The sequence below is a fragment of the Nicotiana tabacum genome, chromosome 14 (genome assembly GCF_000715075.1).
Source record: "Nicotiana tabacum cultivar K326 chromosome 14, ASM71507v2, whole genome shotgun sequence".
NCBI lineage: Eukaryota > Viridiplantae > Streptophyta > Magnoliopsida > Solanales > Solanaceae > Nicotiana > Nicotiana tabacum.
Window position 1 is genome coordinate 13009966 of NC_134093.1, and position 15815 is coordinate 13025780.

Genomic DNA, 15815 nt, shown 5'->3' on the forward strand with positions numbered 1-15815 from the left:
AATGTTCCGGAAAGTAAAAATATTAACGACATATCATGGAAAACCTAAAAGTGAAAAGTATTAAATAGGATATAGTAGTCAAAATGTCTTCTTATTAATACCTTTTTAAGAGACGTGTAAAAAAAAATACAATAACTGCAGTGGATTAGAGGGAGTATATTTAGAAGCAGAAGCGGACCTATGCTATACTGAGAGGGATCATCGGCACCCGTAAAGTTCGGTAAAAACTCTACTATATGTTTTTAGAAAATAGTGATATATTAGTAGTGTGCACTCTATATACAAAACAGATTTTGATTGAATCCAAAAGTGCAACTCCGACCATTAATCTCTGTTTTGAAGGGAAACAATTAGAACATAAGAGCCAAAACAAAAATATAAGCCACCATAATATATAGCCTTATCCACGTATGGCCGTTACCAATCAAAATATGGATAAACTACAAAACATAGAAATGCCAGCAGATTAAACCAGCTGAAACAGAGCAGCACCACTCAACAATGGCGGATTCAGTAACAATTTCACTACTCTCCACTGTTCCAGTTCCCAATCCAGTACTGTCAACAAAATCTGGAGAATCTCAACTAAAATATAATTTTCTTTTTCGAGGAAACCAATGCTCTATTTCTTTGAAAATTGGTACAAAATGTAGTGGAATGAGGTCATCAACAAGATTGTATGCAGGGTTGACGGAGATAGAGCCAGACATTAATGAAGATCCTGTTGATAGATGGAGAACTAATGGCATTGAAATTGTAATGTTTCTCTATTCCTCTTTGATTTATCTATTTATTGTTACAAGCAGCCCGATGCACAAAGCATCATGCATTCTGGTAGGGTTCGGGAAGGGCCGGACCCACACAGACAGTCTACCCTAATTCAAGCATTAGTAGCTGCTTTCACAGGTCGAACCCGTGAAATGTTCATAATTGTTCTATGAATTTGCATATAGGCATGTCATAAAGAAATAGTATTTTCGATTGTTGCAGGAAGATTTTGTGTTTGGAAAGTACGATGATCATCACACCTATTTTGAGAGTGAAGATAAAGGTACATAATCCCATTTATACGACACTGTTATTATTTTGAGGACCACCAAAGGATGTGGTGCAGGGGATGAAACTGTTCTTTCCTTAACCAAAGGTCTCGGGTTCGAGCCTGGGTATGGAAAAATTATTGATAGTGAGCGCTTTTCCCGAATGGGGCCCTATGCGGCATGAATCCGAATATAATCGAGCTCCAATGCGGATACCGGACACCGGGTGAAAAACCAAAAAAAGTTATTATTTTGAGGAACAATTTTTTACTACAATATTTGAATGATTAACTTTGTTGGCTTATAGAACTTTCTGTATAATTTGTAAATATGTAAAATTCTATTTCAGAAAACTTAGAAAAATTTATGTCCAAACTAGTAGTTAGGGGAGAAGCAAGATGATTATATATGTACGGTTTCGGCCGAACCTAGTAACTTTAGTCTAAACCCTGGATTTGTGTTATAAAAATCTATTAATTATGTACGGAAATTAAATTCAGAACCAGTACTAACGCCTAATGTCATTATCTTAGAGTTTAGATCCCACAAAGTTCAAATCTTGACTCAAACGCTGCTAGTAGTTAACTTGATCCCAACTTTTAGAAACACTTCGGTATCATTTTAAAGTTCAGACTTCCAGATTATGCAACTTACTGTAGCTGTTTAGCCTAACAAAATATGGTCAATTTAATCTCTTAAAATGAACTGTATCACATACTTAGAAATGTAGGAAATACTTCATTTACTAGTTAAGTTCTCTATTGGCTTTAGCATGACAAAAAAGACTTTGATCTTTATGTTCGATATGATCTCAGCTATCTGATAAGTTAGTCCTATCATCCGTGGAATGAATTCATGATTTGAACTTGCATTGCAGCTACATTTTGGGAATCCATAAAAGAAGATTATGAAGCTGTTGCACCACCAAGAGGATTTCAAGGTATATATAACACATTACCAACCATATGATCGTTAACGTCCGTTTATTTATTCATGCGTTTCACATAATAGTATCTATTTCTTTTCATCTTTACTTGTGTCGGGAGTATATCGGAAACAGTCTCTCTACCTTCTCAAGGTAGGGGTAAGGTTGTGTACACTCTACACTTCTCAGACCCCACTTTGTGGGATTATACTGCCGTTGTTGTTGTTGCTGCATTTCACGTAATAAAGTTCACCTTGTTTTCTGGTGTTTCCAAAATAGGTATTATTTCATGGCTATTCCTACCGGCAATTGCTGCTGGAATGTACTTCAATGTTCCAGTAAGTCGACGAAATTTGACACTCAAAAACGCCCTTTTCTAGCAAACTAAAGTCTGGTGTTTTCACCTCTTGACATGCAGGGAGAGTACTTATATATTGGAGCAGCTGTGTTTACAATTGTGTTTTGCATTATTGAGATGGACAAACCAAGTGAAGCTCACAATTTTGAGCCTCAGATATATAACATGGAACGAGGAGCTCGAGACAAGTTAATATCGGATTATAACACCATGGATATTTGGGAATTCAATGAGAAATATGGTGATATCTGGGATTTCACTGTTAAGCTTCAGAAGGATGATATCATGAAAAGATAAAAGTACAATGAAATAAATTGTGTTTCGGATCGTCGATTTAGTTGTATAATCAATGTATATATGACATTTCATGTGAATGATATCTTTTTCATAATTAGTTAATGTTTGTAGATTAGAGGAACTAGAGCACGACAGAATTGGTTATGGATTGTTTAATTTCCTTGGCTAGTCAGAGTTCCCTAGTATCTGTGTCAGTGGGCAAAAGCAAGTATCAGGTAAAATAGTCGAGGTGCGTGTAAGCTGATTTACACACCACCGTTATTTAAAAAGAAAAAGTTACTCATGGGAGACAATGTACCACTTATTATCGTCTAAATTGGTCATTGTGAGTCTGTAACCCTTGTATCGATCCGTTGACGATCATCTTACCTGTCTCATGCGCTATGCTCTCAACTGGATCACTAGGAAAGTTAGATTCCTTCATTACAAAGATGATTGTGGTAAATGAGGCTTATGAAAAATGTGTATTATTTCCAAGCACCATGGTTGTTCTGTTTTTCATGAGATTCTATATGAATCCTGTGTATCTGAAATAACTTATAAAAGTGAACATATTTCTTACCTTATTGTTTGAGATTTTCATGAGGATACCTAGGATTGTGTATGTGCTCCCCCTTTTATGTTGAGGTTTTCGTTTTAAAATGAAATAGTCTTAAAATGAGGGTGAATGGGAAATGGAGGAAAAATAAAATTTTTAAGTAAAATTTTAAGTTTCCCCTCTTGACAATGAGACATTGTCCCATATTGGAAGAGGAAGAGATTTTTGGTGGGTATATATATAATTGCTCTTCTTGTAGCTCTTAAAAAGTTAAGAAGAAAGCAAGCCTCGCGCCGTCGTCGTCGTCGCTTGCTCGGCTCGGCTTCGGCTACGGCTACGGATTCGGATTCGGATTCGGATTCGGATTTGGATTTGGTCAAATGATCGATTGATTGATTAATTTTTTGGACCAAATTTATTTGTTAATAGTATGAATGTGCTTGCTCCCCAAACAAGCTAATGCTTGCTCTACCATGGAGGGTGGACGTTTGGTCTTCTTCAACACTGGCTGCTATATATATGTGCAGCAGATATTGAAGAAAGACGCACAACACACAACACACAACACACAAGAACAACAAACTGAAAATCGCTCAACAGATTTGGCTATACATTGCACTCCTTCCTCTCAGCATTTCCATACGATTTTCTGAGTTTCTACTCCTTTGTTCTGCATTGTTTTAACTTTAAACAAAGCAACTGTAAGTGTGATTTGCTACCGAACTTTGTGTTCGCTGAAACACTGGGGTTTGAAGTACCGCTACACCAGTGTGTGATTCATTCTATCCTGGGAGGAAATAATCCATCACCTTGGGTACTAGGAGGGGATTAAATTCCTTAAGGAAACACTGTGAATTCAGTGGGCTCGAATTAATTACTGTTTCATTACGTTAACTTATATTTTGTAGAATTATTATTTACAAATACAGCAATATTGGCGGGAATAACAATCTTAAGGAATTTAATATTTATTTTTGTATTTGTGTTATTCTTATTATTCTGCAAACTAAAACCTTTGTGGTTTTGTGTACTCCCGTTTTGGAGAGTAAAGCCTTCGTGGCGTTTTGTTAGAAGATTAAAATCTACGTGATTTTTACTCCAGTTTGAAAACGTTTATTAAACGTTTGTTTGTGTCATTCTTTTACAGAAAAATGATGACTGAAAGCGAAAATCAAGCTGTTCCGATGGTGACCGCCAACGCATCGACAAGCCGAACACCGGCGTTGGCACCCGCAGAAAAACCCAGAAAATCTTTCGGGATTGATTTCAAGCGCTGGAAGCAGAAGATGTTCTTCTACTTAACTACGTTATGTCTACAGAAGTTCATCAAGGAAGATGTTCCTGATCTGCCAGATAAAACTCCAGATAATGAACGCTTTCTCGTGATTGAAGCGTGGAAGCATTCTGATTTTTTTATGCAAGAATTATATTCTTAGCGGACTTAATGATAATCTGTATAATGTATACAGTAGCGTTGAGACGTCAAAAGAATTGTGGAATGCGCTTGAAAAGAAATGTAAAACTGAAGATACCGGGATAAAGAAATTCGTTGCCGCAAAATTTTTGGACTACAAAATGGTAGATAGTAAGTCTGTTATTACCCAAGTCCAGGAATTGCAAGTGATTATTCATGATCTACTTGCTGAAGGTCTTGTCATCAACGAAGCATTCCAAGTAGCAGCAATGATTGAGAAGTTGCCTCCGTTGTGGAAGGACTTCAAAAATTATTTGAAACACAAACGAAAGGAAATGTCCCTTGAAGATCTCATTGTTCGGTTGAGAATCGAAGAGGACGATAAAGCTGCTGAAAGGAGAGGCCGTGGAAATTCAACAATAATGGGAGCAAATATTGTTGAAGATAACAAAAAGAGGAAGAAGGCTTCTGGTCCGAAATACAACCCAAGCAAGAAGCGGTTCAGTGGAAACTGCTACAACTGTGGGAAAACCGGACATAAATCTACGGAGTGTCGTGCTCCGAAGAAAAACAAAAAAAGGGGTCAAGCAAACATGGTAGTAAAGCATGATGATGTTGATAACTTGTGTGCAATGCTTTCTGAATGTAACTTGGTGGGAAATCCTAAACTGTGGTGGTTTGATTCAGGAGCCACTCGCCATGTTTGTGCAGTTAGAGAAGTTTTTGCTACTTATGCTCCTGCTGGACCCGGAGAGACAGTTTATATGGGAAATGCTTCAACAGCAAAAGTTGAAGGATATGGGAAGATATTTCTGAAAATGACTTCTGGCAAGGTCATGACTTTGAACAATGTCCTTCATGTTCCCGAAATGAGAAAGAATTTAGTCTCTACTGGACTTCTTGTTAAGCACGATTTTAAGTGCGTTTTTGTGTCCAACAAGGTTGTCATTAGTAAGAATGAAATATTTGTAGGAAAAAGGTTACCTCACCGAGGGCCTTTTCAATCTAAATGTAATGGTTGTGGAAAATAATAATAATATTTCAGCTTCTTCTTACTTACTTGAGTCAAATGATTTATGGCATGTACGTTTGGGTCATGTCAATTATAAAACCTTGCGGAAAATGATTAACTTGGAAGTACTGCCCAAGTTTGAATGCGAAAAATCAAAATGTCAAACATGTGTGGAATCTAAGTATGTTAAACATCCTTATAAGTCAGTTGAAAGAAATTCAAATCCTTTAGACTTAATTCACACAGATATTTGTGACATGAAGTCAATACCATCTCGCGGTGAAAAGAAGTATTTCATAACTTTTATTGACGATGGTACTCGATATTGCTATGTTTACTTACTGAATAGTAAAGATGAAGCAATAGACGCATTCAGGCAATACAAAAATGAAGTTGAAACGCAACTTAACAAGAAAGTAAAAATGATAAGAAGTGATAGGGGTGGTGAATATGAATCTCTTTTTGAAGAAATATGTTTAGAATATGGAATTATTCATCAAACAACAGCCCCTTACACGCCCCAATCTAATGGGATTGCGGAAAGAAAGAATCGCACATTAAAGGAGATGATGAATGCGTTGTTGATAAGTTCTGGATTGCCATAGAACTTGTGGGGGAAGCCATTCTTACGGCTAATCGAATATTAAATCGAGTGCCCCATAGCAAAACACAATCCATTCCATATGAAAAATGGAAAGGAAGGAAGCCCAACTTGAATTATTTTAAAGTGTGGGGGTGTTTGGCAAAAGTGCAAGTTCCTAAACCCAAAAGGGTAAAGATAGGACCGAAAACCGTTGATTGTGTTTTCATAGGATATGCGACAAATAGTAAAGCATATCGATTTCTGGTTCATAAATCAGAAAATCCTGACATTCATAATAATACGGTTATAAAATCAAATAATGCTGAGTTTTTTGAAAATATATATCCGTATAAAAAGGAATGTGCGTCGTTTGGTGAAGGATCTAAACGACCTCGGGAAGAAACAAAAGAAAGTACATGTAATCAGGAGAATCCAAGACGTAGTAAACGTCAAAGAACGTCTACTTCATTTGGACCAGATTTTGTGACTTTCTTATTGGAGAATGAGCCTCAAACATTTAAAGAAGCTATGACTTCTTCGGAATCATTGTTTTGGAAAGAGGCAGTCAATAGTGAAATAGAATCCATATTGAACAACCATACATGAGAATTGGTTGATCTTCCTCTTGGAAATAAACCTTTGGGTTCTAAATAGATTTTTAAGAGAAAAATCAAAGATGATGGCACTATTGATAAATTCAAGGCAAGGCTCGTAGTCAAAGGGTATAGACAACGAGAAGGTCTAGACTACTTTGATACATACTCTCCAGTTACAAGAATTACGTCCATACGGATGTTAGTAGCATTAGCTGCAGTGTATGGTCTTGAAATTCATCAAATGGATGTTAAGACGGCCTTCTTAAATGGAGAGTTGGAGGAAGAAATTTACATGGAACAACCTGAAGGGTTTGTGGTTCCAGGTAAAGAAAAGAAGGTATGTAGACTTGTTAAGTCTCTTTACGGACTAAAACAAGCACCCAAACAATGGCATGCGAAATTTGACCAAACAATGTTGTCAAATGGTTTTAAGATAAATGAATATGATAAATGTGTGTACATTAAAAATGTTCCAAATCACATAGTCATTGTTTGCCTATATGTGGATGATATGCTGATAATGAGTAATGACATTGCCAACATAAATGCTACTAAGCGTATGCTCAATAGCAAGTTTGATATGAAAGACTTGGGAGTTGCTGATTTAATTCTGGGAATTAAGATCCATAAGACTCCTCAAGGTCTGGCATTGTCACAATCTCATTATATTAAGACAGTACTTGAAAAATTCAAGCACTTGGGCTTTAAAGTTGCAAAGACTCCAATTGACGTGAATCTTGCATTAGCAAAGAACAAAGGCCAAAGCATATCACAATTGGATTATGCTCGTGTGTTGGGATGCTTAATGTATATCATGAATTGTACACGATCAGATATAGTTTGTGCTATAAGTAAACTGAGTCGATATACGAGCAATTCAGGCCAATCTCATTGGATGGCAATGAAACGAGTTTTGGGATATTTAGAACATACCCAGAACTTTGAATTGTACTACAGTAAATTCCCTGCGGTGATTGAGGGATACTGTGATGCAAATTGGATCACCGGTTCAACTGATTCTAAGTCCACGAGTGGATATGTATTCACTATTAGTGGAGGAGCGGTATCTTGGAAGTTGTCCAAACAAACATGTATTGCCCGCTCTACAATGGAGGCTGAATTCATAGCCTTAAATAAAGCCGGTGAAGAAGCTGAATGGCTCCGGAATTTCTTGGAAGACATTCCATTTTGGCCCAAACCGTTGGCACCAATATGCATACATTGTGATAGTCAAGCGGCAATTGGAAGGGCTGGGAGCGTCATGTATAACGGTAAATCTCGTCATATACGATGAAGACATAAAACCGTTAGGCAATTACTCTCTAGAGGAATTATCACGATTGACTATGTAAAGTCAAGTGATAATGTGTCGGATCCACTTACAAAAGGCCTAACTAGAGAGGTAGTTGAGAAATCATCAAGGGGAATGGGGCTATGGCCGAGAACAAGTCGTTGTGGCGGTAACTCTACCTAGAAGACTGGAGATCCCAAGATCTAGGTTCAAGGAGATCAAACAAAGTCATTAATAACGGTTCAACATTGTCAAATAAAATTTAAGTCCGTTCTCGTGATGAGACAATGTTCAGTACCAAGGATAAAGCATTAAGGCTTTTTAATGATTTCTAAATTTGATACGGGGTATATCAAATAGTGTATCTACAGAATGACACGTTTAGAAATCACCTATGTAAGTGTGAAGTGTTAGCCGCTTTAAGGAGAACTTTGTAAGGCTAGTTCTCTACGCACTTATGAAACCAGGCGGTGTTCATGGCTGAAACGAACACAACAATGAGAACCAAAGACGGTTAAGGGTTGATTGTGTGACTTATGGTTGTCTAGGTATACACCAAAGATCGACGGTTCAAAGATATCAAATCTACCGATTGACCGAGTATATCCGACATAAATTTACTACGGAAAGTTCAAAGAAAAACCTACTAATCCAGATGCGATTAATCCTTGCTTGTAAATCACACAGTTTTTTCATGCATACTTCCGTGATATAGCCATTCCCCATTCATGTGGGGGATTGTTGAGGTTTTTGTTTTAAGATGAAATAGTCTTAAAATGAGGGTGAATGGAAAATGGAGGGAAAATGAAATTTTTGAGTAAAATTTTAAGTTTTGACAATGAGACATTGTCCCATATTGGAAGAGGAAGAGATTTTTGGTGGGTATATATATAATTGCTCTTCTTGTAGCTCTTAAAGAGTTAAGAAGAAAGCAAGCCTCGCGCCGTCGTCGTCGTCGCTCGCTCGGCTCGGCTTCGGCTACGGCTTCGGCTTCGGCTTCGGCTTCGGCTTCGGCTTCGGCTTCGGCTTCGGATTTGGATTTGGATTTGGATTTGGATTTAGATTTGAATTTGAATTTGGTCAAATGATCGATTGATTAATTAATTTTTTGGACAAAATTTATTTGTTAATAGTAAATATTAACGTAAGATTATCCGCATTTATAACAGATATTTTTCAATCCGTGTATTGACCATTTGGCAGCCGCCTAATGCTCTTCCCACCATGAATGTGCTTGCTCCACAAACATGAATGTGCTTGCTCCACAAACAAGGTAATGCTTGCTCCACCATTGAGGGTGGACGTTTGGTCTTCTTCAACACTGACTGCTATATATATGTGCAGCGGATGTTGAAGAAAGACACACAACACACAACACACAAGAACAACAAACTGAAAATCGCTCAACAGATTTGGCTATACATTGCACTCCTTCCTCTCAGCATTTCCATACGATTTTCTGAGTTTCTACTCCTTTGTTCTGCATTGTTTTAACTTCAAACAAAGCAACTGTAAGTGTGATTTGCTACCGAACTTTGTGTTCGCTGAAATACTGGGGTTTGAAGTACCGCTACACCAGTGTGTGATTCGTTCTATCCTGGGAGGAAATAATCCATTACCTTGGGTACTAGGAGGGGATTAAATTCCTTAAGGAAACACTGTGAATTCAGTGGGCTCGAATTAATTACTGTTTCATTACGTTAACTTATATTTTGCAGAATTATTATTTACAAATACAGCAATATTGGCGGGAATAATATTTTATTAGTTATATCTTTCGCATGTTCTAGTGATGAATAATGAGTTATTTTTAGGAAAAAGAAAGAATTTCTCAGTGACTTAAAATTCTGAATTTGTCTTTTGCTGAAGGGTAACTGTCAAGTCTGTCTCACCACATGTTGGGCCAAATATTCCTAACCACATGTTGAGCCAAATATACCTAACGAAGACTTACAAGTCAAGAGGAATTAAAAGGTAAAAATAGCACGGGTTAGTCAGTTTTTGGATTGGTAATTGTAAAATAGTCAGTATTTGTAAAGTCATTAAAAAATAGCCACTATTATACTGTAACATGAAAAATTCCAGCATAATATACGGGAGATTGGAGCACATGTGTATGAACTTCCAGCATATTATGCTGGACCAGTATATTATGATAGAGTTTCAGTGTATTTATACTGGAATTCCATTGTAATATACTAGAGTTCCAGCATAATATACTCGAACTCCAGTATATTATGCTGGAAGTTCACATGTAAAAAAATCGAACTCCGGTATATTATGCTGGAATATTTTTCGAATTTTGAACAGTGTTTTCGTTCAGATTTATCTTTACACAAAAAGTGGCTAAATTTCGATTACTTTTAAAATTGTGATTATTTTTGAATTACCACTTGTAAATCTGGCTATTTTTGAATTTCACCCAATTAAAAGATCTTTCCTACTTGTAAGATTAGGTCCATTAACTATGATACTAGTACTGATGAATTTGAAAGTAAGTGAAAAGGTGAAACCAGAAAGTTTGGTATCTATGCGGTATAAATTTCGAACGGAGGGTGTCAATTTACTCCCTTGCCAATGAGTGGCTCCGCCACTGGCTGCAATAGAAATGTCGACATGCTCACTGATTTAATTAATTACCAATCAGCAAAGGTAACAAATGCGCGAGATGAAGCTTGATTGGAGCAAAAATTGTCATGTTCAACTATCCTATGTGCTTTCTTTCATCATGTGCTCTTTTTCTTGTTTGGTGCTTTCATATTTCTAACTCCACTCGTTAGGGGATAGAGCACGACTTTTTTTCTTTGGAAAAAAAATATTACTAATTTTTAATCATCTATCCAAGTTTTGACGGACGTAGTTACTTGAGAGGCAACATTATGCAATAATTTTGGATTAAAACGGCCTAAAGATAACATAGTGCGATACTGTCCATTTTAGGCCAAATCCGTACTTCGAACTAAGTTCTACGTGACTCATCACCACCATTTCGAGATTCACTGTGTGTCGCCCACATTCCGCATTATCAGAGTATTTATCTGCCATCATCATACTCGTCCCGTCGAACCTCAGCTCTGATAGCAATTGTTGGGTTCAACCAGCCCGCAAATACTCTTAACATAGTGTGATATTATTCGCATCGGGCTAGCCCGCATAATTTTTACCAAAAAGCCTCACGCCATTAAAAGATTCTTGCACCTTATATGTAGGTTCCCAGTATTTTCAACTACCACTGTGTAACTTTACTAGCACACGGAACTGCAGTGATCTTGAATAGGGATCCTACAACGATAAATAGAATCCCCATAAAAATACCACTAGATCGAGCATCAGTGATTTCGTATCCGGTCAAAATCTTGGCTAATTGATCGAAGTGGGTAACTCCATTAGACCCATAGATCATGGAACAAATAGGGTGGATAGGCTTAAGCACCATACTGCACGTATAGACGCGAACCCCCCTCGTTACCGTATGTGCGACTCTCACCGCATACGGCACGCACAAAGACTCCTAAATCCATCCCGGGCCCTTTCTTCCACCTTTCCTATCCAAACCTCGATCAAACTTGTATTCCCCAGGCGCTATGAAATGGGGGATCTTTCTTTCGTCTATCGTATGTATTAGCTTGGCTTCGTTCCGAACCAAGGAGGCATTCTGGCGGACGCATGCGTGTAGGAAAGCCGACGACTATATAAGCTAAAAGACTACAACTACAAGACAGGCCGGAAGCGACTCGCTTCTATTCTCGTTGGGATTGGTTAGAATAATAGAGATACATGCAATATCCGGACACCATTGTTTTAAAAAAAAGAAGAGAAAGTGACCTTGACTTGTTCAAATGAACTTAGTCAAGACTTTCACTGTAACTGCAGTGATATAGAAACAGACACTTAGCTTTGATGACAAGTCCTTTTGATGACCTCTCCAATACGCCGAGGCACCATTGTCAAGTTTAAAAGTCTTGGTCTTCCAATATATATCCAAGTCATCCACATATTATATTGAGACACGACAATTCATTAAACTGAGGTTTCGTACGGTTTCTCTCAAAGTCCTTTAAAGCAATGGAGTTTGGAATTTGGAATTTGGTATTATAGGATTCTTGACCAAAGTTGGCTTTTGATTTTGGAATTTTTTTTGTCTAATACTGCTTTTATAATAATATGATATTTTTCCATACCTAAAAAAAGTTGAGTTTCTAGTCTAATAAACATTCCAATCATAAAGAAGCCAAACCCTCTTAATTTTCTAATATTTCCACTGTTGTGATATTTTTATATATACTTATACTACTTTATTAGAAAATGATGTGTCTAAAAGGCTGATAACAAGTCCAAACATGTGAAAACATTTTGCAGTCTAATAATATGCAGAAAACAACAAAAGATAAATAAGAGTATTTTCTGCAATAAGGTTGACCAAAAAGTCTTCTATGTGGGACCGTCAAATTGGAAAACCTACATTTTCCATCAATGTTCCAGACAAGACCATATGAGAAATTAAACAACAAACACCAATCAAATGAAAAAAAAACCTATCTCCCATTAATGGTCAAAAACCAAGACTATAAGAAAAACACAAGAATTTCGTATATATAAACTTCTTAGCTCCATTATTTTTTTTAACACACCTTTCTCCACACGACAAAAAACAAAGCAAGAGAGCCAAAGTTACCAATTTTGGACTTGCTAAATTAGGCTGCAATGCGATAACGATGCACATTGTAGGAACTCAGGGCTACATTGCCCCCCGAGTATCTCACCGATGGTATTGTATCGACTAAAATGGATGTTTTCTCATTCGGGGTTGTGTTGCTCGAGCTTATGTCAGGGAGAGAAGCTATCGACGATGAAGGGAAAGTTTTGTGGGCTAAAGTTGGCGAAATCTTGGAAGGGAGTGAAGAGAGAAAAGTGAAGAAATTGCAAGAATGGATGGATGATAGTCTTCTTAGAGAGGAATGTACAATGGAGAGTGTTATGAATGTAATGTCTGTGGCCATTTCTTGTTTGAATAAAGATCCTTCAAAAAGGCCAAGTATGGTGGAAATTGTCTATGCCTTGTCTAAAAGTATTGATTTGTTTTCTGATATATCAGAGGAGGGATTATCTCCAAGGCAAGTCAAAGCAAGCACTATCAGAAAAATGCTATTTTCTGACTACAAATTACGACTACAAAATAATAGTCATAATTTTCTGACTATAGTAGTCGAAAAATTATAATTATTATTTTTATTTTGTAGGCGACTGCCATTTCGACTATAGTAGTCATAAAATTTAGCGCAAAATACCGGGAATTAATTTTTCCGACCACTATAGTCGGGAGAAAGTCAATAAAAAAGTTTGAACAATCTTCCGATTACAGTAGTCGTAACTTCTAAAAAATTAATTTTTATTTTTCCGACTACAGTAGTCGGACAATGCACAAATTTCATGGTCACAATTTTAATTAAATAATCGACTAAAGATGCCCACCACTATAATCAAAAAATAAGTCAACAAATTGTTTACCAAAATAAAAAAGAAATTTCCGACTACGGTAGTCAGAAAAAATAAAATAATTGCACAACTAGGTTTTATTTCGCTCATCTCCTCTCTTTTTCAGTCCCCTCTCTCTCTCACCGCCTAACGCTGCTCTCAACCACTCCACCACTCCACTGCCAGTCACTCCACTTCAGTAAGTTGACCGTTCTTTCGCCGGATTAGGCGAAGCTTCTCTCTCTTTCTTCAATTAGCAAAACCATTCTCTAAACATTATTATAAACCATCATACTTAAGTAATCCGATCTCTTTTTCTTAAATTAAAGTTCAAAGACTACCTCTAAACTTGAGAAATCCAAGTGAAGGAGACTGATTCTTGCTCCTCCAAGGAAGCTACTGCCAATTTTCGCCCTTTGAAGAGCTTGATTTAGGTAACAAATTTTCTCTTAAATGTCTACATTGTATCTATTAGTGTCAACTTAATTTGAAGATCCAATGCTTATCTAAGCGATTCTGCTTCATTGAGACATTTATTTCTATTGGCATGAACTAGCTTACGAACTATGTACTTTCTGTTTAACATGAATGCTGGTTGTTTTTGGTTATGATTTACAAATTGCTCAGTTATGTTCATTTATCTTTCTGTTATGATTTATAGCCCACGCGTTTAACACCAACTTTTTTCTCCTTCATTTGTCAAATGGTCTGTTGAGAAAAACTTAATATAGACCATAGATATGCATGTGAAAAACTCTTGAAAGAGGGATAGCTATCAAGGATATTGAAAGAGCTTTTCCCAAATGTAAAAACTATGTCTTCACTTGGCACGAACTCTGGCTCTAACCTTAATTTTATTCGCACACCAAATATAAATTATTCTCCCGATTTTTATATTAGTCAACAAGGTAGCTCCTCAGCACTGCCTACTTCATCGACTCCAGTTGTATCTTCGTCATCAAGCACACCTAGCGTATCTAGGTTAAATATTGGAGTCTCTAGACCACCAACATCACCATCCATTGGTAGTGCTATACTAGTAGCTTCTCGGGGTCGAAGTGATAGAGAGACTCCACAATATGATGTATATAGTAGGCTGATTATCGTTCCGGATGAGCATGATGGATAAAATCAAGAGAAGGATGGGTTGATACACGTGCATCAGAACAATATGTAAGATCATAACTTTAAGACTATTTTCACTTTGATATTAATTTATTTATATAACCTTTATTACTTTTATTTCAGGATGGATATCATAGAATCTTGGATGAATGGTGTCAAACGCAGCCTACTTCTGATGATAGTACCCCAATCCAACCGTCATCCGATGATATGACTTCAATATGGATGGATGTGGCAGGTGGTGTATCCAAAGAAAGAGTTTACGGGCTTGGAGTACAACAACCTTCCTCTTTTCGTCCATCGCCATTATTTTCGGATGCTCCTACTGCGCAAAATTAGGAAGAAATGGAAGCAATGTGAAAGCAAATTGAGTTGCTAGAGTGGATAAATAGATGAAAAACACATGCCTCACTCTTATGACGATGAAGAGACTGAATCTGATGCGTAGTAGTGGTTTATAGTTGATTATTATTCTTGGATGTTTAGATTTTATATTTAGACTTTCTGGTAGATTTGGATGATATGGTATATATGTTTAGACTTTATTATATTAGTGTCGATGTGTATTAGCTACTTAGACTTGATATTGAATATTTAGACTTTCATTAATGTTTTGGCTTGATATTATGGTATTTGAGTGTTTGTTTGTTGAAGTTGAAATTTGTTGGTTTGATTATTAGGTTGTTTAGTTGGAATTGGTTGTGCAGTTGGAATTGGTTGGTTATAGTATTGGTCATTTGATAGGTGGTGTGCTAATAAAATGGCAGTATTCTGCCAAAAATCAACACAGTTTTCCGACTATTGTAGTAAAAAAATGTGCCTAGAATAATGTATTTTTCAACTACTGTAGTCGGAAAATAAAATAAAAATACCTAAAAAGTAATTATTATTTATATGACATTCCGACTACAGTAGTCGAAAATATATTTTAAAATAAATAATAATTTTTTTAATTTTCTGACTACTTCAGTCGGAAAATAGCTCCATTTTTGAATTTTTGGCGAAAAAACTTTTCCGACCTATATTTTTTCGTCTACTCTAAATCAATCGGAAAGTAGTCGAAATAGGTACTTTTCCGATTACTTTCCGACTATTTTGGTAGTCGAAAAATAGCGAATTTCTAGTAGTGAAGATAGGCTACAAGTTATGGTCTCAGGAGGACCC

The 15815-nt window shown here is 36.7% G+C and overlaps 1 protein-coding gene and 1 long non-coding RNA gene across 2 annotated transcripts; both read left to right on the top strand.

The window, feature by feature from the left end:
- Nucleotides 1-407: 407 nt before the first annotated feature.
- On the top strand, nt 408-2799 carry LOC107796224 (photosynthetic NDH subunit of subcomplex B 5, chloroplastic-like). The gene is made up of 5 exons (XM_075229340.1): nt 408-756; nt 991-1051; nt 1915-1977; nt 2242-2300; nt 2381-2799. The coding sequence occupies exons 1-5, from the start codon at nt 502-504 to the stop codon at nt 2615-2617; spliced, it is 675 nt and encodes a 224-aa protein (XP_075085441.1). The 5' UTR covers nt 408-501; the 3' UTR covers nt 2618-2799.
- Nucleotides 2800-12559: 9760 nt separating this feature from the next.
- Nucleotides 12560-15256, top strand: LOC142168682 (uncharacterized). The gene is made up of 2 exons (XR_012698528.1): nt 12560-14699; nt 14775-15256. It is a non-coding gene; the product is annotated as an uncharacterized LOC142168682 (long non-coding RNA).
- The last annotated feature ends 559 nt before the right edge of the window (nt 15257-15815 follow it).

What these genes read in the sequence shown, in the direction of transcription:
- LOC107796224 (XM_075229340.1), top strand. Translation starts at nt 502, where the DNA reads ATGGCGGATTCAGTAACAATTTCACTACTCTCCACTGTTCCAGTTCCC. An exon ending in TTTTGAGAGTGAAGATAAAG is followed by an intron (nt 1,052 to 1,914) that starts GTACATAATCCC and finishes CTTGCATTGCAG; the next exon opens with CTACATTTTGGGAATCCATA. An exon ending in GAATGTACTTCAATGTTCCA is followed by an intron (nt 2,301 to 2,380) that starts GTAAGTCGACGA and finishes CTTGACATGCAG; the next exon opens with GGAGAGTACTTATATATTGG.